At 39.3% G+C, this 27,825-nt stretch overlaps 1 protein-coding gene across 1 annotated transcript in view; it reads right to left on the bottom strand.

Annotated features, from left to right (window-relative positions):
* Window positions 1-27,825, bottom strand: part of LOC124803706 (protein dopey-1 homolog) — a 370,000-nt gene that overhangs the window by 241,564 nt on the left and 100,611 nt on the right. The window contains exon 12 of the mRNA XM_047264693.1: window positions 11,624-11,871. Coding sequence (XP_047120649.1) covers window positions 11,624-11,871 — 248 coding nt within the window. The remainder of the gene's footprint in view (window positions 1-11,623; window positions 11,872-27,825) is intronic.

The following is a 27,825-nucleotide window of genomic DNA, read 5'->3' as shown; positions in this document are numbered from 1 at the left end:
GTACAGTATTTTAACTGACATCTGCCTGGAAAAGCACACCTTGGTTTCCGAAATGGGAAAGAGACAATATCGGCCATTACAGAGCTCATGAAAGTAACTGCCCAGACAACTGCGTGCATTAGCATGTGGCTACCAGGATTCAGGAGGTGTGGGGGGTGGGGGTGGGGGGAGGGAAGTAGGGGAGTATGGGGGGGAAGTAGGGGGAGTATGGGGGGGGAGTATGTGGGGGGAAGTAGGGGGAGTATGGGGGGGAGTAGGGGGAGTATGGGGGGGAGTAGGGGGAGTATGGGGGGGAGTAGGGGGAGTATGGGGGGGAGTATGGGGGGGGGAGTAGGGGGAGTATGGGGGGGAGAGGGCAAAAGGGCACGAATAGCAAGCAGCAGGGGGTGCTGATGCCAGATCCGATCCATGATGAAGGCTGATGTGCCAGCCAGCCTGAATCCCACCTCACTTACTTGATCCTCAAATATTTCAAAAACATTCCCATGGATCCCACTATATCCATAATATGCAGACAGTTGGGGTACACTCTGGCAGGGGAGAAGAGAGCGGGGGCAGCAAGAAGGACATCCAGCTACACTCTACCAATAATGTTGCCAAATTCACAGTAACATGCCAGCCCCGTGAAGATAAGGCCAGGAAAAAGTAGGATGACAGAGTTCATAAAAACGATACATGATGCTCTTATCAAGAATGACTGTGTTACAGACACTTCTTAGACTTGTCTCAGGCTTTTGACATGGCTGACAACAAAATACTATTAAACAAACTAGAAGCACAAGTTGTGGTTCTGCTCTTACTTGGAAAAAAGTGAGCAAAAGGTAGAGAGGGTTCACACATCTGCTGAAGATAATTTTATAGTAAAACAATTGTCCGACAAGAAACATATAAACATAGGTGTTCCTCAGGGAAGTGTATTGGACCTAATTTTGTTCTTAATATATGTCAATGACTTTCCAGATAGTATACCACATGGGAAAAAAGTCCTCTTTGCTGATGACAGCAACATCTTACATACAGATAAAACACCGGAATGCCTATTAGAGAAAGTAAATGAAACCTCACAGATGTTTAAGAATGAGCAGTGTGTAATAAATTAACACTGAATATAAAGAAAACAAACAGTACTCACTTCAACATAATGCGGGAAAACAATCCTCTCGCATTAAACGTAGATGATAAATCTACATATTGTGGAACTAACACAAAGTTTTTTGAGCTGAATAGTGATTGTCAATTAACACAAAATAAGAGACACAAAGATGTTGGCAAAATGAATCTGTTGAGCATGTTTTGCTCTGAGCTTTCTATCATGAATACGATATTAAACAGGTGTAATAGTTTCTTTGGCTCTCAGTTTCTAACTGTTGTGAGACTTGCGCAAGACATATTCAATATGCTGTCCACCAGTTTCTGTCACAAGTTGAAATCAATGAACTGCGTGTCTACAACAGATCAGAGAGTAAGAATACGTTGTGCAATGTATGCCTCCAATTCAGCTATATTTGTAATTGGAGCAGCACTGAATACAACAGCTTTCAGATAATGCCACAGTCATAAGTCATACAGATTAAGGTTATCTGGACAGCCACACTGTAGAGAAATGGCGGCTGATAATTCTAGCATTTCCGAAATGCCTCTGTAGCAGCCACTCATTGGCTGTGCAATGTGTGGAGGAGTGTCATTTTGTATAAAAATGATCCTACCCACCAATCCATACTGTTGAAGGTTTGGAATGATGATGGTGCACAAAAGGCTCTTGTAGCGTTTACAACTGATGGTACAGGTAAAAGGACCTGCAGGACTCATCCCCTTGAAAAAATACAGCCCTATGATAAACAATAGGTCAACCTACACCACACAGTGACCCTTGCAGAATGAGTTGGTACTGGTTGACGTGCATGTGTGTGGATTTTCAGTTGCCCATATTCTGCAATTCTGCATACTGATGTGCCATACTGACATGACAATGGAGAGGAAAATGGGCTTCTTCTGTCCACAGAGTGTTCCATGGCCAAACATTGTCCAGTTCCATGCGAGCAATAAATTTCAGGGTGAACATTTGTCTTGCTGGAAGATCAGTCGAAAGCAATTCCTGAACATGGATGAATTTGTGTAGATAGCAATGCACAATGTTTCATAGGATTTTAAGCACCATGCTCACAGGCATGTCCACCATTTGGGCAATTCCCCATACACTGCATGTTACACACCACCACCTGACCCTTCCAGCAATGCAGTGGCTTACACCTGACAGATGTAGGATCGACTGCTTTCCTCCCTCCATCACATTGCACTTCAAACGAATCTGTCTTTTCAAATTTCATAATCATTTTCTCCAACCAATAGGAGATGCCGGACCAATGCCTTTTTTCATACTCCTGAGCACCCAGAACTTCTGCTGGGATACTGGTCCACAATGATTGTTCTTGTACAACAGCTTTACCAGCAGCATGCAATCCTTCATGGAGACGGTCATGTTGGGTGTCTTGGATGCCACCTGAGGCCGTGTGCCAAGCTGTCAGTCAGTGTCCATATTCTGTCACTTACTGGTCAAATTTACATTTTTTTCCCCACAATGTTTCCCCCTGCATCAATAACATGCAGCACTAATCTGATATTATTCTGAGCAGCACTTCCCTTTCTACAACATTTTGTAACTGGAACTTTAATTATGCACATGAAATATTGTATAAGTCATGCAAATATTGTGTAATGTTAATATCAGACAAATGTGAGCTCTTGTACAGTAATTTTAAGCTGACACGGCGTCTCAAATAACTCTTATAGGAATTTCTCTTCCACATACCATTTGCATAAGGAAAGGAAAAGAGGATCAACCACACTGCTGAACTTTTTATTTTCCACAACACTAAGAACATCAGCATGGAAGAGTATAAAAGTAGATGCAGAACATATAAACATTTACCGCTACATGGATTCTCTGCAAATCATATTTAAGTGCCTGGCAGAGCGTTCATCGAACCACCTTCACAATTCTCTATTATTCTGATCTAGTACAGCGCGCGGAAAGAACAAACACCTATATCTTTCCGTACGAGCTCTGATTTCCCTTATTTTATCGTGGTGATTGTTTCTCCCTATTTTCGCATTCGGAAGAGAATGTTGGTGATTGGAATTCCATGAGAAGATTTCGTTGCAACGAAAAACGCCTTTCTTTTAATGATGTCCAGCCCAAATTGTGTATCATTCCGGTAACAATCTCTCCCATATTTTGCGGTAATACGAAACATGCTGCCCTTCTTTGAACTTTTTTGATGTGCTCCACCAGTCCTATCTGGTAAGGACCCCACACCACGCAGCAGTATTCTAAAAAGAAGATGGACAAGCATAGTGTAGGCAGTCTCCTTAGTACATCTGTTACATCTTCTAAGTGTCCTGCCAATAAAATACAGTCTTTGGTTAGCCTTCCCCACAACATTTTCTGTGTGTTCCTTCCAACTTAAGTTGTTCATAGTTGTAACTGAAGTTTAACGAATTCCTTTTAGCACTCATGTGGATGATCTCACACTTTTTGTTAACTAGGGTCAACTGCCAATTTTTGCACCATTCAGATATCTGATCTACATCACACCGTTGTCCCTTTTTAATTCGTTTACAAAGAACGCGATTCCAATTGCCTTTAATAAAATATTCAACTACAAGATTTTGGAAATTAAAATGCAAACAAATATTAATATAATATCTACTCACCATATAGCGGAGATGCTGAGCCAAAGACACAACAATAAGACTCTCACAATTAAAGCTTTAGGCCATTAAGGCCTTCGTCAACAATAGACGACACACACACACACACACACACACACACACACACACACACACAACCGCAACTCACTCACATGACTGCAGTCTCAGGCAACTGAAAACACACTGTGAGCAGCAGCACCAGTGCATGTTGGGAGTGGCAACTGGGTGGGGATAAGCTCGAGGCTGGGGTGGGAAGGGGGAGGGATAGAATGGTGTGGATGGCGGACAATGAAGTGCTGCAGGTTAGACAGAGGGCAGGAAAGAGGTGGGGAGGGGGTGGGGAGTAGAGGCGTAAAAAGACTGGGTGTGAAGGTGAAATGACAGCTGTGTAGTGCTGGAATGGGAACAGGGAAGCTTTGTTTTTGTACAAGGTTGGGAGGTTAATTATGGTCAGCGAAGACTTCAGTGAGACACTCAGTATATTTCGAGAGGGACTGCTCATCACTACGGACGCGACAACTACAGGTGGCTAGGCTATACGGAAGGGACTTCTTGGTATGGAATGGGTGGTAGCTGTCAAAGTAGAGGTATTGCTGGTGGTTAGTAAGTTTTGTACTGATGTAGCCTTCTTTGAGGTGGAAGTCAACATCTAGGAAGGTGGCTTGTTGGGCTGAGTAGGACCAGGTGAAGTAAATGGAGGAGAAGTTCTTGAGGTTCTGGGGGAATGTGGATAGGGTGTCCTCACCTTTGATCCAGATGGCAAAGATGTCATCAATAAATCTGAACCAGGTGAGGGGTTTAGGATTCTGGATTTTTAGAAACGATTCCTCTAGGTGGCCCATGAATAGGTTGGAATAGGATGGTGCCATGCGGGTGTCCATAGCCATACACTGTATTTGTTTGTAGTAATGCCTTCAAAGGAGAAGTAATTGTGGATGAGGATATAGTTGGTCATAGCGACTAGGAAGGAGGTTGCTGGTTTGGAATCTGTTGGGCATTCAGAAAGGTAGTGTACAATAGCAGTAAGGCCATGGGCATTAGGAATGTTAGTGTACATGGAGATGGCATCAATAGTGACAAGCAGGGTACTGTGTGGTAAAGGCATGGGTTGTTGTTGTTGTTGTTTTGGGGAAGGAGACCAGACAGTGAGGTCATCGGTCTCATCGGATTAGGGAAGGACGGGGAAGGAAGTCGGCCGTGCCCTTTGAAAGGAACCATCCCGGCATTTGCCTGGAGCGATTAAGGGAAATCACGGAAAACCTAAATAAGGACGGCCGGACGCGGGATTGAACCGTCGTCCTCCCGAATGTGAGTCCAGTGTTTAACCACTGCGCCACCTCGCTAAAGGCATGGGAACTGTGGAGAGTCGGTGGAGGAAATGGTTGGTATCTTTTATATAGGAGCGTAGGTTCCGGGTAATAGGTTGAAGGTATTGGTCTATGAGAGCAGAGATTCTCTCAGTGGGGCACAGTAACCAGTCACAATGGGGCGGCCTGGGTGGTTAGGTTTATGGACTTTAGGAAGCATGTAAAAGGTAGAGTGGCAGGGGTGAGTAGAGAGATGGATGCCAGGGAAAGGATCGGCTTATGGATATGAGTAGTGACTGGAGATCCTGCTGGATTTCTGGAATGGGGGTCACTGTGGCAAAGTTTGTAGGTGGAAGTATATGACAGCTGATGGAGTCCTTCTGTCAGGTAATCCTTACAGTTCAAAACAGCAGTGGTGGAGCCTTTGTTCATGGGTAGAATTGTAAGGTTGGAATCAGTTTTCAGATGATGGACTGCGGTTCCTTCCATGGATGTAAGGTTAGTTTGCATGTTGAGGGATTTGGGGAATGATAGTGAGTCAAGTTTCGAAGTTAAGAAATTCTGGAAAGTTAAAAGGGGTGATTTGGGGGCAGTGGGGGTGGATCACCCCCACTGCCCCAAATCACCCTCTAAAAACTAATCCTGACCTGTAGACAATGGTTCCACCAGTCGAGGAGAAGTCTCAAGACTAGTGGCCTGCATGGAAGTATCAAAGCTCATTACTTTGCTTGCATTAGAATTGTTATACTGAAGAAGCTTCTTTATTTTGGACATCACCCTTTGCTTGTGACACATTTACGTAATTCTCAAAGTTAAGTATTGTCATTTACTTTTCATAATAAAACTGATTAATATGATTTGTTTAAATTGTTGTACAGCAACCCGAGAAAGCAGGTTTCCTAGACACCCCATATTCGACAACTAGGCAGGATTCAACATTTGGCGACGAGGATGGGATCAAATGTTGAGTCCTGCCTAGTTGTCAAATATGAGGCATCTAGGAAAACTGCTTTCTCGGATCGCTAGATAACAATTTAAACAAATTGCATTAATGAGTTTCATTACGAAAAGTAAATTACAATACTCAACTTTGAGAATTATGTAGATGTGTCACAAGCAAAGGGTGACATCTGAAATAAAGAAGTTTCTTCAGTATAACAATTCTAATACAAGCAAAGTAATGAGCTTTGATTCTATTCAGGTCATTAGTCTTGAGGCTTCTCCTCGACTGGGCCACGACCAGTTGGGCGCGGTGCTTTTGTTCTCTTCACATAGAGGCCGTTACTGTCACCTTGTCGTCCAGGAGAGGCGTTGTTCAGCGAGCAATTGGCTGACCTCTTCTCAGAACCCTCTCTGGTCTATCACTCCTGACTGGTGTGCCAGCGCTTGACTTTATGCCGTAACATGGACTGAATGGTGAAATGGAGGTTTACTCATCTCAGTTCTCAAATAATTTCATTTGCTATACTGAAGACAAGTCAAGACTTATAATGAAACATTCTTTTAAAGAGTAATACAGAACTTTTATCTTATTTTAGACATCTTACTGTGATATAGCCATATATTCACTATAGTTTTCATAGTCTGTAAAGAAATGTAAAATTATCTTTTTTAAAACTATGGAACAGTCCATTATCCCATAACCTTTCACTGATGAAAAACTTAACTATTCCTTGATATCTCAGGATTTCTCCTATCAAACTCTCACTTCTTTTAGTCAAGATGTTTCATAAATGTTCTTTTTCTCCAATTCAGTCCAGTACTTCTTCATCAGATGTCTGATCTACCCACCTAAACTCCAATGCTCTTCTATAGCATGACATTTACATAGCTTCTATTATCTGCTTGACTGATGTTAGTCACCCACATTTCACACTTTCATTAAACACTACAGCCCAAACAAATATTTTCAGGAAATACTTCCTAACGCTTAATTTATATTCAACACAAGTGCACCCGGCAATGCTTTGCAATATGGGAATTAGATATACATTTTGACCTGATGATTCAGATTCTGCGATGGTATTCTACTCAAATGCCAATTCCCCTTCCCCCCTTTCTGTCCATCTCCTCTTCCTCCCCTCCTTCCTCTCACTGACCTTGTCACTTGTTGACAGTTACTGCAAACTAAACCTTGAGTGGGATTTGAAGTCACTTTGAAAGAATACGTAAACTGGTTGGGATCATTGGTTACGGGATATGAAGAGTATGAGAGAGATCTTTCCAGCTGCTGGATCTATGAGGACAGTGGCTTTAATGATAGTATTTCACAGTTATCTGCAGATGCATAGTACTACAAACTTTCGGGCGATTCAGATTCTGCGATGGTATTCCACTCAAATGCCAATTAAGGCATAAACAGAACTTTAATACTTTAATGTATTCTGTTAAGAAAACAAAACAATACACTGTTATGTTTCCAAATTCTGTTTAAAATTATATACAAGGAAAACGAATATAAATGAGATAAATAATCTGTCTTATAGTTTAAATGCCCTGTTACCACAGTTAAAAATGACAGTGGGAAAGAAAACAAAACTGAACTGCACATTTTCACAGCACAGCTGAGCATCATCTTTCTCGCAGTTGGTTAATAAAAATAAAAAAGTATACTGTTGTTAAAAAGAATATATTGCCTATGTCTGTCTAGTTGTTTATTAGAATTACAAAAATTATCAATTTTTGACAATATATTGACAGTACAATGTAATTGGATAGATGAAAAAAATCCACTTACAAGCAGTGGCAGGAGAACACACATATACCATCCGATAAATCTTCCATGACCCTGGGTTCTGGGTGATTTTTCCAAACTCTAGCCCTTTTTCTATACCTCTTGAGTCTTTTTCCTTCACCCTTCTTTCTTACAGTTCAACCCTTCTGCCAGAGGTAGGGGCCACTGGCTCTGAAAGCTTGCATGTGTCAACTTTTGTTTATACATGCATTCTCTTGCCACCACTTCGTAAATAGATTTTTTTTCCTAGCCAATTACATTATTTGGTTGTTTATTAGAGTATCATATAAAAACCTTAAGATGAGTTAGAATGAAAAAAAAAAAAATTCACATTTTCAGATTTTTGTCTCATTATAAAATTTGCGATTTTCTGAATAAAATGATACACACATGGGAAATATTTTATTTTATTTTGTTAAATATAACCTACATCGGTTGAAAAAGTTAAAATTTTTATGTGCATTACTTCAAGATCTAACAAAATCTGTAATTTTTTATATAAAAGACTGTGGACTGCTGTGTTATAAAGGTTAAATTACGTGTTTGTATTGGTAGCACTGTCAAAAATAGTACCATATGTTACATAGTATAAACATGCATTGTATGTCGAAGTGCTAGCATTTTTCCGAGGAAAAGTGACGAATAGATTGGTAAATCTCTCAAAAAGTAAACTACGACGCCAAAACAAAGTGTTTTTAAGAAACATGGGTTTCATGGTAATAGCTTTTCAAATAAAGGGAAACATTGTCTTAAACATGTGAAGTTACAGACAGTGAAATACAGACAAACTTGTCAGTATCTAGAGAAACATCCATTCATCATCATCAGTTATCTGCTATATTAGCAGGTCCTTTGCCTCTCCATTTTCTGCGATCCATTGCTTCCTTCTTAAGGCTGCTGTATGTTGTTGCTGTATGTTGTACCATCCATCCATTAGTGCTTCTCAGATTAAAATAAAACGTAATAAACAGTTTTCTCAAAATGAAAGTGATGTAAATGGTAGGTTAGGTTATATTCTGATAGATTTACACATGGTAACAAGGGTGTTAGGTGAATGTGTGTGTTGTAAAATATGTGGAGGGCCAGTCAGATTACATGAAGACAGTGAGGTATCAAATGGACTAGCCAGGAAACTTTACATTAATTGTGCAAGTTGTAAATATATTCATTCATTTTGGAATTCTGATAAGTGTAAAGATAATTATTTTGACGTTATGTGGTTTTATGGATTGAGAGCTATTGGCAAAGGACACACTGCAGCAAAAACAATGTGTGCGGTGATGAATATGCCACGTCCACCTTGTAAAATCGACAATTATGCAGGATTTATTGGAGCTGCTGTGGAATCTGTTGCATGTGAGTCAATGAAGCGTGCTACAAACAAAGCTGTTGAAATAAATGATGGTATGACTGACGTACCAGTAGCTTTTAATGGCACTTGACAGAAGCATGGCTACAGTTCTAAGAATTCTCTTGCTATGGTGACCAGTGTGGATAAAGGAAAGATAACTATGTTTGGTTAAAATCTGGTAATCTGTTATAAGTGTAAATCAGGGATTAAAGAAAGGCATATCTGTGACAGAAATTATGAAGGAACAAGTGGTGGTATAGAGGCCTCTGCAGCTATTGAAATTTTTAGTCAATCTGTGAATGAAAGGGGAGCGTGTTAAACTAAGTTCTTAGGTGATGGAACTCAAAAGCATACAACAACATAGTAGCCGCTCAGCTTTATGGTGAGAAGATCATCACAAAACTGGAATGTGATGGTCCTGTCCAGACGAGGATGGGCACCAGGTTGAGGAAGTTGAAACAAAGTTTGAGGACAAGAAACTTTCTGATGGTAAAACCATAAGAGGCAGGCTGACAGACAAAATGATTGATGAACTACAGCAGTGTTATGGGATCGTCATTAGAAATAATACTGAGGATTTGTTGATAATGAAGCAGGCAGTAAGGGCTATCTTCTTCCACAAACTGTTAACTGATGAAAAACCATTACATCACATCTGGCCTTCTGGATCTGATTCATGGTGCAATTACAGCACTGATCAGTACTCAAACAGTTCATACAGCCATAAACAATCCATCCCAGCAGCAGTCATGGATATCATAAAACACATTTACAGAGACCTGGCAAATACTGAATTACTGAAGAAGAGTCTGCATGGTCAGACTCAAAATCTCAATGAGTCGTTCAATAATCTTATATGGACTCGCTTACCAGAAAATGTTTTTGCTGGAATGAAGACACTAAAATGGGGGGGGGGGGGGGGGGGGGGGGGGGGGGGGGGGGCGGAGTTCAGAAAGAAGAAAAAACTTGAAAAAAGATCAAGAGGATGTATATAGTATGGTGCAAGGTGCTTCTGAGTGACTAAAAATAAAAAAATTAAGCATATTAAGTGAGGTATAGTCTTGTGAAACTTTAGAAGCCGTTCCTGAAAATTTACTTTTTCTGTTTCATTTTGGCCTAAATCTCAGAAACCACTTCAAGTAGAGTATTCAAATTTTCAGGGAGTAATAACATACATATCCTGAGTCTACTGAACTATAAGAAAATAATCTTGTGTACAATTAAAATTATTTAGGATAGGCAAACACTACAAAAGCATTGTGTGATTAGTTAGTGGAAACAGGTTATGTGGCACATCAAGAGGAAGGTCAAGGTCCCCAATGGGTAGCAGGCCACACTGTGGAAACCGCGATGGGGGAAATACACATGGAGTCCAAGGAAGCCCACAAGGAGGGCAAGCTTGGAACTGAATGTTCCTCAGCCTACAGTATGGAGAATTTTACAACGGTGACTGCAGTGCAAGCGATACAAGTTGAAACTGTTGCAGGTGTTGAATGATAGTGACAAGCAGAGATGGTATGAGTTCTATACGGAGATGATGAACAGGATGGAAAATGAAGACTATTTTCCTGACAAGACAGTGTTTAGCACTGACTCCATGTTCCACTTTAGTGGTAATGTTAACCACCACAATGTGCAGATATGGGGTACACAGAAACTGACCGAGGTCTTGGAACATACACGAGACTCATCAAAAATTAATGTCTTTTGTGCATTGACTTTCATCAAAGTGTACCAACCATTTTTCCATGAGCCGACTGTCAGTAGAATTACATATCTAGATAAGTTGCAGAATTACCTGATTCTACAACTTATGGAGAACACTCGTGTATTCACTTTCCAGCAAGTTGGCGCCCATCTGAGAAGTCACAGTGTACCTATCTCACACTGTTCCTTGTTGGAACTGACAATGTGGGGATGTAGCTTGTCCTTCGAGATCTTCTGAGCTGAAACCATTAGGCTTTTTCTGTGGGGATATGTTAAAGACAAGGTGTACATCACTTCATTTCCTGCAACTATCGACAGACTTCACAAACACATCAGAGGTGTGCTAGCTGAAGTAGATGCTGGCACGCTCTAGAGCATCTGGGAAGAAATTTCATGCAGATGGAATATCTGCTGTGTAATAAGAGGAACCCATGAGTATTTATTGTAGAAAGAAACTTGATGTTCTGTCAATTTCAGAACTGAGAATACATTATTTAAGTATGCAAATCTCCTGTGTTATTTTAGGCCACTCTTAGGTAATTAATTTAGAATCACCATGTATATATATTTATATTTATGTTCAACAGATGGCACTTCAGTAGGTCTATAAAAACATGCATGTATTTGAATCTAATGCTACATCAAAATTTCAAAGCAACTGGTGAAGAACTTCCAGAGACATAAGGTTTTGAACAAACATACGTTTACATTTTTATTTACTAGATCAAGAAATTTATATTTTTTTACCAGATCTTTTCTTGACATTGCTTCCTGTTTCATATAAGTTAAAAAATACACACAACTGTTACATACCTGGACTGTAATTGTGTGATGTTCAAGAAATGTCACATCCCATTGCCTCAAAAGAGGTTTCATGACAACAGAAACAACACCCTGGTGGTCCAAATGATCTGTCACTTCATCTCTGTGAGTCTGTGATCGCAACAGCGACATTAGCTCAAGCAGAGTGGCAATGGCTGTTAGCTGCAATGCTGGGGCATCCGCAAGATAGCATGCACAAACCACTAGAACTTGTAGCCATTTGGGAAAGTTTGCTAATCCTGTATACAAAAATATGCATTATGAGCAACACTTGTTAGCAAAAACTCTCTTGAAATGCTATAAGATCTGTTAATTGTGCTTCAACATTTCTTGCTTAATTTACATTTTAAATATACAGAAGCTAAAAATTATCAAGAAACAACCATTAAAAAAGGTCAAGGAAAATTAGTGAGCACTAAACCAAACACCTGAAACATGATGACAAAATTTAACATCTTTACAAGACCTAGTATTATTTTCTTCATTCATTCATTGTGTTTTATATTTCACACCCAGAGAGAAAATCTTCATGGACGCGAAAAAAGTCAAACTACACATGAACTAGAGCCAAGCAAATCATAAAAGCTTAGTCTGTTTACTGAATTTTGTATACACTGAGTCATGTTTCCAGTAGCTTATCACTTGTAATGTAGCTTCACAACAAGCACTGCTCTGCTCCACGTAACAAACAGAACTTTTCAATCCTTGAACCTGGATAATCAGATAATTTATAGAAACAAATTGATACAGTATGTATTTAATTTTCTTTTGAAATGATTGGGAGTCCAAAGTTCTTGGTCTGTGTTAGACGAGACCATGTTGAATATCGTTGCATCGGTCTGCGTAACACCACTCTGAGCAGTTTGAAAGAATGTACAATTCTACATTAAAATTATTATTATCTTTTATTGTGATTTTATGTGTTACAGTTCAGTTGAAACTGATTTTTACTGTCAGCAATAGATATCATTAAGAAGTAAATGTGTTGGGAAGTGAACAAGAATTCCAAGACCTATATAACATAATTCTCATCTTTGTTCAGTCTCAGCATCACATTTTTAATTAGACTGCATGCTTAAATCACTCAGGATCACCTTCAGGTCCAAAACAATGTAAAACTAAATATGTACCATCTAATATTTTACAGTAAGTAGAAAAAAGGAATTCTACACAGGGATGGAATTTACCTAAGTAGTTGCACGAGGAACCACATATCACAGTACTCTATTTCACAACAGCAGTCATTGTTTTAAACAGGAGATGTTGGAAAGGAGATGAAAGGTAGGGTGGGGAGCAAGAGTGGGGGGGGAGGGGGGGGCAGGGTAGGAGTGAGGATGATTTGGGTGGGGAGTGGGAGGAAGGAAGCAGGGAGGGGATGGTGAGGATGTCATGAGTTTAATAAGAGGGGTCTTGTTACAATTATAGAAGGTATAATTATGTAAAAATTCTTGTTAAAATATTAATAGTGTAAAACAATGGCTATGTGAAATGTAAATGGCATAAAACAGTAAAATTATAAAAGGGAGTGAGCAAGACAGAGATAGGGTGGAGGGAAGGGTAGAGGCAGGGACGCTATGGGTTTAGAAAGAGATCTTACACTAAAATCCCAAAAAGTCAATCACGTAAAAAACCTTCCGTTAAAATACCAGAAGTGTAGACCAGTGGATGCATAAAAATGTCAATAGGGATAAAACAGTAGATTATAAAAGTGGAAACAAAGTAGCTCATACATATTAAAAGTGTGAAACTTTTAAAATATGAACCCATAAGGTCTTTCTCTGAAAGTATTATAAATTGTATAAAATTTTTTGTTAAAATGTTAAAAGTACAGACCTAAAATAATGGATGTATAAATTGTGAAAGAAATAAAGATTGTAAAATTACAGAAAAGGAATTATGTAGAGGGGCTAGAGCTGCATAAAGTGTCATTAAATATTATAAAGTTTAAAAACAGTGAAAGTGTAAAACCATAAAAAAGTATAAAAGAATAAATTATAAAATTGAAACTATGTGTAACAACTTAAGTTACAATGTTTGATGAGCACCTTCTAACATCAAAGCATGCTGGTGGAAATACTGATACACATTTGGAAGTGTTGCACAATGAATATAAGGGACACCTGCTGACAATGTTGGAAGAAACTGAGCTTTTCTACACCATCTGCAAGAGCCTGGCAACACACAAAATCAGCAGATTGATTTTACTAACAATGCAGTTTTTTAGAAACTTACTGAGCCTTTTTCAATAGCCTGCCACATCACAGCACACACAAGATCAATAGCCCCACTCACCTAGAAGAGACAGTGACTGCACATCAGTTCACACACTGTCCTGGCAGCAGGCCAGTGTGCAGAGTGGCTTCCATACATACTGTAATACAGCGCACTGTACAACACAATCAATTGGAGCAAATGCTGTTAATCATATCTGTCACATCCTATTCCCTATAACTTCATTTGATACACTACAATTTATTGTTTTATACTTTTTATGGTTTTATATTTTCCATTTCTTTAATTTGTAATATTTTGTAACACTTCATGCAATTCTAGCTTCTCTACATAATTCCATTTCTGCAATTTTATGATCTTTTTTGTCTTTCACTAATTACACATCAATTGTTCTACACTATACTTATAATTAATATTAACAAAAACTTTTACACAATTTATAATACTTTCAGAGTAAGACCTTATGCCTTTGTACTTTCAAAGTTTCACATTTTTAATATATTATGACGCTAATTCAGTTTTAGCTGCTTTATTTCCACTTATATAACCTACTATTTTATCCCTTTTTACATTTTTTAGACATCCACTGGTCTACAATTCTGATATTTTAACAGAAGGTTTCTTACGTAATTGAACTTTGCAATTTCAGAGTAAGACCCTCTCTTTTCAATACCTACCACTTCCCATCCCTCCACCCCTCCTTTGCCTTCTTTCCTCCCATTCAACCCCCTCTTTAAATTTTACAATTTTACTATTTTACGTCATTTACATCTTACATGCCCATTATTCTACAATATTAACAATTTAATGAGAATGTTTACATAACTATATCTTCTATAATTTCAGCAAGACCCCTCTTATTGAACTCATGACATCCCCACCGCCTCCTCCTTGCTTCCTTACCCTCCACCCCTACCCCTACCTCCAACATATACCCATTAAAAACAGTACTCTGATATGTGGTTCTGAGACAGGCTGCTGACACAAATACTTAGGTAAATTCTACACTTATGCAGAATTCCTTTTTTTCTGATTATTGTAAAATATTATATGGTACATATTTAGTTTTAATTTGTTTAAGATCTGAATATGATCCTGAGTGATCCAAATGTGATGTAATTAAAAATGCGCAACTGAGACTGAACAATAAATGAGAATTATCTCCAGTATCTTAAGATAAATATCTTATCTACTGACTCTCACGAGACAAATATGTCAACTACAACCTAACTAACCTAAGGACATCACACACATCCATGCCCGAGGCAGGATTCGAACCTGCGACCGTAGCAGTCGCTCGGTTCCGGACTGAAGCTCCTAGAACCGCACGGCCACCACAGCCTGCAACTACAGTGAAAATTCCAAGATCCCTCAAAGAACTTCTGCAAGCTGTACAGTTATCTACTTTATACAATTCTTATGTTTTGCTTCTACTGAATTAAGCATTTTATTTACTTTAGGTGCACTGCCCCACAAGATAATTCCTTAACACGGCAAGGAGTGAAGTACGTAACTCCATTTTAGTCTGTCATCCAACTGGAGCCCAAAGAATTTTACACAGTGTGTTTCACTTTGTGTAGGTACATGAAAGACTACACCACACACACACACACACACACACACACACACACAGATAGATCATAAGCATTAGAAAATCCGTTAATTATGAATACTTGGTAAGGCGCAGACAAATGGAAGGAAAAAAACTTTCAATTTTTTGTATAGGTGTTTTTTTTTCTGCACACATTCTCTCGTAAGTAGAAGGATGATGATGATGTGTGATTTTAAAGATGAAAAGATGAAGTATTAAGAGTTCTATATATCATATGTGTGAATGAATAACAGTATACTGAACAACAGTATCAAGTATTTTTTATTTATTAAGTGAAGTGAAAACTATGTACGGAGGATTTTCTCCATTATGACAAGCACCGGTGTTCTCGCAGTCCGCTGCCTGCGAAATGTAAGCGAAGTCTGATAGCCAAGAAAAATTCAAATAAGCACAGAACATTTCTAATAATGGAATCGTATTATATCCTACAATATGTTTTCATATGAATATTTAATAATATTTAGTAATAATAATAATAATAATAATAATAATAATAATAATATTTTTATTTATCTTTTTTTTTTTATTATTACAACACAACTGGCGACCGTGACAGGACTAAAGGTTTGATTATTAGGGAATAGTGATATATGTGGTGCCATGTGGAGATCTCAGTGTATCTTCACTTAGCATGAAAGGTGGCAGGTGTTCTAAAAAGTATCCTTGCTCATATACAGGGTGAGTCAAAAAAATAAATAAATATAGATATTATTACTATTAAAATTTGGCGTGTGTCAATTAACATCTACTTCTGGCAGTAGCAGAACATTTTTGCTTGTTTGAAATCACATAATATTAGTCTTTGTGAAGTTAACACTTCAACAGTTACCTACAAACCACTTGTACATCTGTTCGACTATTGCCTGATCTGTACTACTGAGCTTGAGTTTTGACATTTGAGTAAAATGTTTGTCTCAACAGCAAACATCGCAGTTTTTGGACTGACCTATATAGTTACATAAGATCATTTATTTATATTAATAACAAGAGTGAGTTCAGAACTTATCACATGTTATCCATGTTCTCCTCTCCAAACCTGCTCTTATATCAGTTTCATACAGTTGACACAGACTGTCAATGATATTCAATGCTTTGTGTTATGAAGGTAAAACTCCATCCATGCAAAAGAGATGCCACTGATTCCCTAACAACTTAATTTTAAAAGTAGAATTTTCTGATTTGCACAATCAAAGGCTTTGGAAAGGTCAACAAATATCCAACAGGAACTACTGTAATGTCTCATTTAGCTGTGCCAGGATCTTATTTGCGAGGTGTTGCTTCCTCTGTGAAGAATTCTTTAGAAATGCCAAACAGAGAGATTGGTAACAAGTTCTGTTCATCTATCATAGGCCACTTTCTCAAACACTTCTGAAAAAACTGAAAGGAACGAAACAGACCTGTAATTACAGACGATTTGCTTAACTTTGATTTTACACACTAGGGTTACTACAGCATATTTAAGTCTGTCAGAAAATATTGTCATATATGCTGGCAATGCAATGCCTGAAGGTGAAGGCAGCAGCAAGGTCTGAAAGAAACTTATAAGCTTGAAGCCTTAATTGAGTGAAAGGGCTATGAAGAGGGTAGGGACATCACAGAAGTAAACAATATGGACACAAGCAGTGCTCTGGTACCAAATCTGGAAGCCTCCGGTAAATAAAAAATTCACTGCTAATGAAGGAGACACATACCAGAAGAGCTAAAAGGGAGACAGTTGCCTTTGTGTCTCGAGGTATAGAGCACGCATAGCCATAAATAACACCTAGTGCCGGCCGGTGTGGCCGTGCGGTTCTAGTCACTTCAGTCTGGAAGCGCGTGACCGCTACGGTCCCAGGTTCGAATCCTGCTTCGGGCATTGATGTGTGTGACGTCCTTAGGTTAGTTAGGTTTAATTAGTTCTAAGTTCTAGGTGACTGATGACCTCAGAAGTTAAGTCGCATAGTGCTCAGAGCAATTTTTTTTAACACCTGGTGCGCAATGTGGAAGCAGTTGGCAATATCTATGAGCATAGTCCACGGCTACAGGACATAGCTGGAAAGCTGAAAGGGTCACTGGGATCACTGACTTCAAGTGTTTGCTTCACGTGTGAAGGAGGATACTGCAAACACACATATAAGACTACCGTGTGTCACCCGTGCACATGGAGTTAGACATGAGACAGTCAGTCAAAGGGACTCCCATGTCGGTCGAGCCTCAGGCCAAACTCAGAACTTGCTCATCCTCTACTGTTCCATACTTAACCTTCTGTACCTCCTCAATGGGAACTTTGGCTTTGTAATGAGTTAGCTCTTGTACCCCCAGACATTCATCCAAGTGAACACTAAAAGCAGTCAACTGAAGTTTAGCCTTGTTTGTATTACCTTGTCCAAATTTCCTTGATCAAGTTTCCTAATTCTCAAAATATTCAATCAGCCAGCCATATTTTACATTTTTAATTGGATGAAACAAGTTCCTCTTCCATGCCCTAAAGGCCCAAGGGATGTCAACTGGCCACCATGTCATCCCCTGATATGCAGTGTCTTGTGGATTGATATGTAGTGTCATGCGGACGCCATATGAAGGGGCATGTGGTCAGCACACCGCTCTTCCAGCCATTCTGCGTCTTTCCAGACTTTGGAACTGCTACTTCTCAATCACATAGCTACTCAGCTAGCATCATAAGGGTGAATTCACCTTGTACCACTCCTTCCACCAAGGGAAGACCCTTGGCAGTATTGGGAATCAAACCCGGGCCCTCCACATGGCAGGCATCTATGCTGACCACTCCGCTACAGAGATTGACCTGTAGGACAAATCTTTCCCGGCGTATTGCCAACGTCAACTAACATCCACACCAGTCTCTGGAGGTAATAATATGGTTTGAGTTACTGACTGACCACAAAGATAGCTGAATGGAAGTCCTATCAAGTAAGTACAAGACTTAATATTAACAAATGCCATCATGTTCAACAGAATGACTACTTATTAGTAAACTGATGAATTTTGTAATTGTCTTGGGGATAGTATTTCTGATACTGATGTCTGTTCGCATTACATACTGTGTCTGTACAAGTACATCAAATGAATCTGAAAGATTTGCCATTGGCAAGAGCAACGATTTCTGCCCTGTGAAGAGGTAACCAGTGAATTCCGTAGTCAATGATTTCAGAGTGTCATCATTTATGCTAGAGATATTTTCTGGGGACTCAGATTCATTAGGATTAGTTACAACCTTTGTTTGATTCATATTTATTGGCAATTCAAACTGTTTTTGCTTTAATCTTGAAGTGTTTTATTTTTTAATCATATTGCATGAGTTTCAACTATTTAATAACAAACAGGGGGATTTTTCAATAGTGGTGGTAATAAACTTTCAAGTCTTGACTACCACTTGTCCTGTCAGTTAGGTTAGCCAGCAAAAGCTACTTTCATCCCAGGGGTTATCCATCTCTTATCCATGCTTCTAATCAATTTTACCATTGTTTGTTTTGGGGGAAAATATGACTCAAAGTGCTGCTGGAATATTTTTAAGGAAGAGTCAAATTTTCAGTCTACACTGTCTGCTTTATAAATTTCTCTCTAAACACAGTGATCCAGTCACCAATCATGATTATGCAAAACAAAATTTTTCTTCTGTGATCTGTACCTAACTGATCATCATCTTTTACTGTTAACATCTGACCATTGTGGATCTCAAAACAACTTGCCAATGCCTGTTGCACTGTGTCCTTCAATCCTTGTTAGGGACTCTACTGAAGCAAATAATCCAAAGCTGGACATCAACAGCTCCCTTGATAAGTCTATCACACACAAAAATCAACAATTTTCCTCACATTAAGTCTGTATAATCTGATGAAAATTGTGTCTAGCTGCTTTATGAAGCTTCAGATACTTCCAGCTGGTGGCCTGTAAAGTGCCAACAGTACAAGCTTCTGTGGTTTTTGGTTCACTGCTGTGACATAGCATTCAAAGAACTACAAAACTCTTAAGGCTTTCATGGCCACTTTTTGACAAATTTCCTGTTTGCTTTTGTCTCAGGTTCTTTGGCAAAATGCAGGAAGATCTGCAGTGGATAGGCACTTGGTGCGGGGAGTGGCAACTGACCCTTAACATAGACAAATGTAATGTATTGCGAATACATAGAAGAAGGACCCTTTATTGTATGGTTATATGATAGCGGAACAAATACTGGTAGCAGTTACTTCTGTAAAATATCTGGGAGTATACGTACGGAACGATTTGAAGTGGAATGACCATATAAGAGTAATTGTTGGTAAGGCGGGTGCCAGGTTGAGATTCATTGGGAGAGTCCTTAGAAAATGTAGTCCATCAACAAAGGAGGTGGCTTACAAAACACTCGTTCGACTTATACTTGAGTATTGCTCATCAGTGTGGGATCCGTACCAGGTCAGGTTGACAGAGTAGATACAGAGCGTTTCGTCACAGGGTTATTTGGTAAGCGTTATAGTATTACGGAGATGTTTAGCAAACTCAAGTGGCAGACTCTGCAAGAGAGGAGCTCTGCATCGCGGTGTAGCTAGCTGTCCAGATTTCAAGAGGGTGCGTTTCTGGATAAGGTATCGAATATATTGCTTCCCCCTACTTATACCTCCCAAGGAGATAATGAATGTAAAATTAGAGAGATTCAAGGGAGCACGGAGGCTTTCCGGCAGTCGTTCTTCCCTCGAACCAGAAGCGACTGGAACAGGAAAGAGAGGTAATGACAGTGGCACGTAAGGTGCCATCCGCCACACACTGGTGGGTGGCTTGCGGAGTATAAATGTAAATGTAGATGTTGATATTAAACAAAATGTATTTTGTATCTTCCATAAAAATATCAGAAGCCTTATTAATGAAGAGGACAACCTTCTCATACTCATAAAGGAAAATGAAATGGTGGATGGAATGCCAGTAGATCACACAAAAGTCACTGAAAGTGAACAGATTCATCTTGACAGATGCAAGGTAACATTGTAGTACAGTAGTACCAATAAGCGTAAAAAGTGGATGGGGAGAGAGGGGGGGGGGGGGGGGGGGGGAGAGGTTGAGAAAGGCTGTATATGCAAAAAATGGAGCCAATTCACAGGCTCTTCAGCTTAATGAGCATTTTGTTAAACAGCTCTTCGAATGACAAATTTCCTATTGACTTCTGTCTCAGACACTTTGGCCAATGTAAGTTTGAAAATTTCTTTTTGACTTTTCACCAGCACAAGTGACTAACATTGTCAAAGCTTCTCCTGTCGTTGTTGCTGGCAAACCTGAGTTGAGTTTACAGCTGCAGATTATATGCACCTGGCCTGGCAAAGTCAAAAGCCTTTTCCATGGTCATTGTCACTATTGTTGCTACTTGCAATGGTTTTTTGCTGCAGTACAGGAATCCAGGATCCATTCAGCTTGAGACTTTCCTTTTTCTTGTTGAATCTGTTGTCATTTTTGTGGATTTCTATAGCTTGCCTGAACAAATGGGTCTTTTAGCTCTTCTCTATAGCAAGAACTTCCATGTTAGTGAAATACATTATGTGGTCAGTCTTGTACAGCGCATGCAGCACTGCAACCAATTTATACACTTGCTCCAACCTAAAGAGCCGTTCATGTTCAGTGATCCTGGTTTTGATTCATTATCCACTCATTCTAGATAATACTTTTCCACATATACATGGTATGCGATGTATTCCCGACATTGCAGTTGTGTTCCTTTTCTGCTTTGCCGATCTGAGACACTCTTTGTTCTTCTTTGTCATTTTATAAATAGCCTTTGCGCCATGTTTACACCATATACAGCTGATTCTGTCTGTTACTCTATGAATGTATGGTAGAGAGGTTGTATCTGGCATTTCTTTTTCTGATGTGCTGCTCTACTAAGTTTTTGAGTCTGTGATACTACTTATGTAACTAGTGTAGTACCGATTGTTCCTCAGAACACTTTTTAGGTGTTGCATCTTGCATCTGAGGTGCTGCAGCTCACACATTTATCTTGCACACATTACGAGCATATTAATCATACCTCCTTTCTGACTTGGGTGGTGATTGGATGGTTTGTGCAGATAGAAGTCCTTGTGTGTTGGTTTTTGACAAATGCTGTATCCCAGAGTTTCACCATCCCTTATAACCAGTCCATCTAGAAAAGGCAACTGTTGGTCCTTTTCTGTCTCTGTAATAAATTTTATGGTGACATGGAGACAGTCCAGGTGTCTAAGGAAGTTGCCGAGCTGTTCCTTACCATGGCTCCACCCAGCGAAGGAATTGTTGACCTATCTGTACCACACCTTAGGTTTACAAGGTGCTAAGTCCAGTTTCTGTGCTGTTAAATGTTCCTTGAAGAAAGTGTGCTGCCACTGGATTAAGAGGACTACCCACAGTGATGCCTTCTAGCTGTTCAAAGTAGTTACATGAAATAGTTCATGGTAAGACATGCATGAAAAAGCTTGGTGATGTCTTGCAGGAAAATGAAACTGATATACTCTAGTGAATCACTGAATAGCACTTCCGAAAACAAAGAAACATCAGAACTGACCAGAATGTCATTTGGTCCAGGTATTAGTCTCCTTAGCCTCTCAATGAAATGTCCTAAGTCTTTTTATATGTGTCTGTCTTTCTCCCTTGAGGATGAAGCAGAAATGCCAAGTATTTTGTGTGTTTATACCTCATTGAGTCAAGAGCACTTATAGTCTGTCTTAGTGGAAAATTATCTTTATAGAACTTTGGTAATCTATACAGCCAAGATGGTAGGGCTTCTGTGTTGTGCAAGTTCCTCAAGATCTTCTGCTCATAATCTTCAGTCTTCATTGCAACATTTCCCTATTCGGCAGGCAGTCACAGTATACTCCTGTTGATGTTAAAGCTGCTAACAGCTTGTTACTCTTCTTTCATCAGGTTGAAACCTGGTGGTTTTGCTTGGTGATTTCAGTGCATGTTTCCTCAACTTTTTCATAAGGAATTATTCAAATGGCCACTTCTATATTAGCAGTGATATTCTCTACAGGTATAATTCTCAGGATGATAGTGAAATTCTCTCCTTTTCGAAGGACAGACTGTTCCTCTTTTGTAATGGTCATTCACTGAGGTTGACCACAGTCTGTGACATGTTGAGAATTGTCTTATTGGTCTGATTCCTGCATCTTGCAAACTTTTTCTTTGTCAGTTGGTACAGTGGTCTAGTTTGTTCTGCCTGCTTCTGTGAGTGGTGCTATTGATCTTGTCCTAGTCATCTCGCTGGGTGCACAAAAATCAAATCACCAACCGAACCAGAAAAGAGGCATGATTAATATGCTTGTAACACACAGAAGATGAATATTTGAGCCACAGCACGTCAGACACAAAGTGTAACACCTAGGATGCATTCTGAGGAGTAATGGGTGCCCACCAGTTACATAAGAAGTGTCATGGAATCAAACACTTGGCAGAGTGACATATCCGGAGAGGAAATGTTGGGTTCGACCTTTCTGCCATACATTCCCACAGTGAAGATAGAATTGGCCATATATTGCACAAAAACAGTTTAAAGACTATTTATAAACTGATCAAGAAGAACAAAGTGTGTCTCGGATAGGCACAGCAGAAAAGGGACCCACTTACAGTGTCACGAATATACCGCATACCATTTACATGCGGAAAAGCCTATGTTGGAATCACTGGATGATCAATTAACACCAGGATCACTAAACCCAAGCGGCATTGCAGGTTGAGATAGGTAGGGCAATCAGGCATTGGGGAACATTTGTAAACAAAGTTCTTAAAAGTATCATTGGCTAGTTTTCTGCGAATGGTCTCACCCTTATTTTCAAAAAGACACAAAATATTCAGTTCTGCACATCTAGAGGTACTACACCAATGATAATGGTAACACATGCTAAGGAAATAATAAATAGGGTAGTAACTTCAACATTCTTAGGGGTCCAATATAAAAAACACATTTTAAAACTATGTTCAGCCATTTATACCCTCCCCCGCTCCTACTACAGCGCTTAGTTCAACAACATTTGCACTTAGAATGCAAGTCTTTGTGGGGGAGGCAAATCAGTAAGTTGACATATTTTCATTCAATAACATCACACGGAATAATACTCTCGGGTATCTCATGTTTAAGAAATAAATTCTTCATTGCACAAACACATGCTATAAGAATAATACTTGGTGCTCATTCACAATCATCTTGTAGACATCTGTTTAAGAAGTTCATCATTCTGACTACTGCTTTACAGTATATTTATTCCCTCAAAGTTTGATGTAAATTATCTACTATAGTCCAAAAGGAACAATGATGTACATAACTAAAATACCTGAAGGAAAACTGACATTCATTACACAACATTAAAATTGTCTTAAGCACAAAAATTACTGATCACTTATCCAGTGATATAAAATATCTGATAGACAACAAAGTAAAATTTGATAACAGATAGAAAAATTTTCTCTGTGACAGCCCCTTGCATTCTGCAGAAGAATTTCTATTACTGTAATGTGTAAAAGGTAGTGGGCAACTTAATTTGCGATATGAATGTAAAATGTTTCGTTCCATACTTATCATCATCTAGCACGCTAAATAATCCCTGGAACACATAACTAACTAGAAAAGACCAATGACAGTCTTGGAACTGCGGCAATACGAGGTCATTGAACATAATTGCATATCTGTAGTTTTAACAGTAACACAAAAATCACATCTCTATTACATAAGATGAAAGAGGATACGGCCTGCAACATAGTGAACAGATTATTTTTCTACCTAAAGAAATACAAAAAATGTTTCAAACAATAGTGACGTAACTATGGAATCTTATATAGACACCCAAATGATCTTATCAGCATGAGTCTCCTTCTTTGAGTTTCCAATCATTTTCAATGTATATTTAATTATAGATGTGATTTATAAAATATCATTGTTGTTGTTGTGGTCTTCAGTCCAGAGAATGGTTTGATGCAGCTCTCCATGCTACTACATCCTGCGCAAGCTGCTTCATCTCCCAGTACCTACTGCAACCTACATCCTTCTGAATCTGCTTAGTGTATTCATCTCTTGGTCTCCCTCTACAATTTTTACCCTCTGCGCTACCCTCCAATACTAAATTGATGATCCCTTGATGCCTCAGAATATGTTCTACCAATCGATCCCTTCTTCTAGTCAAGTTGTGCAACAAATTTCTCTTCTCCCCAAATCTATTCAATACCCCCTCATTAGTTATGTGATCTACCCATCTAATCTTCAGCATCCTTCTGTAGCACCACATTTCGAAAGCTTCTATACTCTTTTGGTCTAAACTCTTTATTGCCCACATTTCACTTCCATACATGGCTACACTCCATACATATACCTTCAGAAAAAGACTTCCTGACATTTAAATCTATACTCGATGTTAATAAATTTCTCTTCTTCAGAAACACCTTCCTTGCCATTGCCAGTCTACATTTTATGTCCTCTCTACTTCGACCATCATCAGTTATTTTGCTCCCCAAACAGCAAAACTCATTTACTACTTTAAGTGTGTCATTTCCTAATCTAATACCTTGAGCATCACCCGATTTAATTCACTACATTCCATTATCCTCGTTTTGATTTTGTTGATATTCATCTTATATCCTCCTTTCAAAGACACTGCCCATTCCGTTTAGCTGCTCTTCCAGGTTCTTTGCTGTCTCTGACAGAATTACAATGTCATCGGCGAACCTCAAAGTTTTAATTTCTTCTCCACGGATTTTAATTCCTACTTCGAATTTTTCTTTTGTTTCCTTTACTGCTTGCTCAATATACAGACTGAATAACATTGGGAATAGACTACAACCCTGTCTCACTCCCTTCCCAACCACTGCTTCCCTTTCATGGCCCTCGACTCTTATAACTGCCATCTGGTTTCTGTACAAATTGTAAATAGCCTTTTGCTCCCTGTCACCTTCAGAGTTTGAAAGAGAGTATTCCAGTCAACATTGTCTAAAGCTTTCTCTAAGTCTACAAATGCTAGAAATGTAGGTTTGTCTTTCCTTAATCTATTTTCTAAGATAAGTCATACAGTGAATATTGCCTCACGTGTTCCAACATTTCTACGGAATCCAAGCTATCCTCCCCAAGGTCGGCTTCTACCAGTTTTTCCATTCATCTATAAAGGTTTCGTGTTAGTATTTTGCAGCCGTAGCATATTACACTGATAGTTCGGTAATTTTCACATCTGTCACCACCTGCTTTCTTTGGGATTAGAATTATTAAATTCTTCTTGAAGTCTGAGGGTCTTTCGCCTGTCTCATACATCTTGCTCACCAGATGGTAGAGTTTTGTCAGGACTGCATCTCCCAGGGTTGTCAGTAGTTCTGAAGGAATGTTGTCTATTCCCGGGGCCTTGTTTTGACTCAGTTCTTTCAGTGCTCAGTCAAACTCTTCACACAGTATCGTATCTCCCATTTCATCTTCATCTACATCCTCTTCCATTTCCATAATATTGTCCTCAAGAACATTGCCCTTGTATAGACCTTCTATATACTCCTTCCACCTTTCTGCTTTCCCTTCTTTGCTTAGAACTGGGTTTCCATCAGAGCTCTTGATTTCATGCAAGTGGTTCTCTTTTCTCCAAAGGTCTCTTTAATTTTCCTGGAGGCAGTGTCTATCTTACCCATGGTGAGATAAGCCTCTACAGCCTTACATTTGTCCTCTGCCATCCCTGATTAGCCATTTTGCACTCCCTATCAATCTCATTTTTGAGACATTTGTATTCTCTTTTCCTGCTTCATCTACTGCATTTTTTTTTTAAATTTTCTCCTTTCATCAATTACATTCAGCATCTCTTCTGTTACCCAAGGATTTCTATTAGCCCTCATCTTTTTACCTACTTGATCCTCTGCTGCTTTCACTATTTCATCTCTCAAAGCTACCCTTTCTTCTTCTATTGTATTTCTTTCCCCCATTCTTGTCAATTGTTCCCTAATGCTCTCCCTGAAACTCTCTACCGCCTCTGGTTCTGTCAGTTTATCCAGATCCCATCTCCTTAAATTCCCACCTTTTTGCAGTTTCTTTAGTTTTAATCTACAGTTCATAACCAATAGATTGTGGTCAGAGTCCACATCTGCCCCTGGAAATGTCTTACAATTTAAAACCTGGTTCCTAATTCTCTGTCTTCCATTATATAATCTATCTGAAACCTGTCAGTATCTCCAGGCTTCTTCCATGTATACAATCTTCTTTTATGATTCTTGAACCAAGTGTTAGCTATGATTAAGTTATGCTCTGTGCAAAATTCTACCAGACGTCTTCCTCTTTCATTTCTTACCCCCAGTCCATATTCACCTACTACGTTTCCTTCTCTTCCTTTTCCTACTATCGAATTCCAGTCACCTATGACTATTAAATTTTCGTCTCCCTTCACTACCTGAATAAATTCTTTTATTTCATCATACATTTCCTCAATTTCTTCATCATCTGCAGAGCTAGTCGGCCTATAAATTTGTATTACTGTGGTAGGCGTGGGCTTTGTGTCTATCTTGGCCACAATAATGCATTCACTATGCTGTTTGTAGTAGCTTACCTGCATTCCTATTTCTTTATTCATTATTAAACCTACTCCTGCATTACCCCTATTTGATTTTGAATTTATAACCCTGTATTCACCTGACCAGAAATCTCGTTCTTCCTGTCACCAAACTTCACTAATTCCCACTATATTTAACTTTAACCTATCCATTTCCCTTTTTAAATTTTCTGACCTACATGCCTGATTAAGGGATCTGACATTCCATGCTTCAACCCGTAGAACGCCAGTTTTCTTTCTCCTGATAATGACGTCCTCTTGACTAGTCCCCACCTGGAGACCCAAATGGGGGACTATTTCACCTCCGGAATATTTTACCCAATATGACGCCATCATTATTTAACCAAACAGTAAAGTTGCATGCCCTCGGGGAAAAATTACGGCTGTAGTTCCCACTTGCTTTCATCCGTTCGCAGTACTAGCACAACAAAGCTGTTTTGGTTAGTATTACAAGGCCAGATCGGCCAATCATCCGGACTGATGCCCCTGCAACTACTGAGAAGGCTGCTGCCCGTCTTCAGGAACCACACGTTTGTCTGGCCTCTCAACAGATACCCCTCCGTTATGGTTGCACCGTAGCTATCTGTATCGCTGAGGCACGCAAGCCTCCCCCCCAACGGCAAGGTCCATGGTTCATGGGAGGGGGGGAGTTGTCATATTATTGTGAAAATTATGAATGGTTGCCAGGATGAACCTGCACTGAATCAAGGACTCATCGTGCAACCAGACCTCTACTTACACATGCTGGGTAGAGCTCAATGGCCTTTTGTCTGTTATCGTGCATCTAGAGCTTCGGTGAGGTCTTGGTTTCATCTAGAGTCGGTAACACAATAGGCAGTATGTATGATGGGAATGTTATT

Source organism: Schistocerca piceifrons, chromosome 1, assembly GCF_021461385.2.
Source record: "Schistocerca piceifrons isolate TAMUIC-IGC-003096 chromosome 1, iqSchPice1.1, whole genome shotgun sequence".
NCBI lineage: Eukaryota > Metazoa > Arthropoda > Insecta > Orthoptera > Acrididae > Schistocerca > Schistocerca piceifrons.
This window is presented reverse-complemented; position numbering and strand designations above follow the sequence as displayed.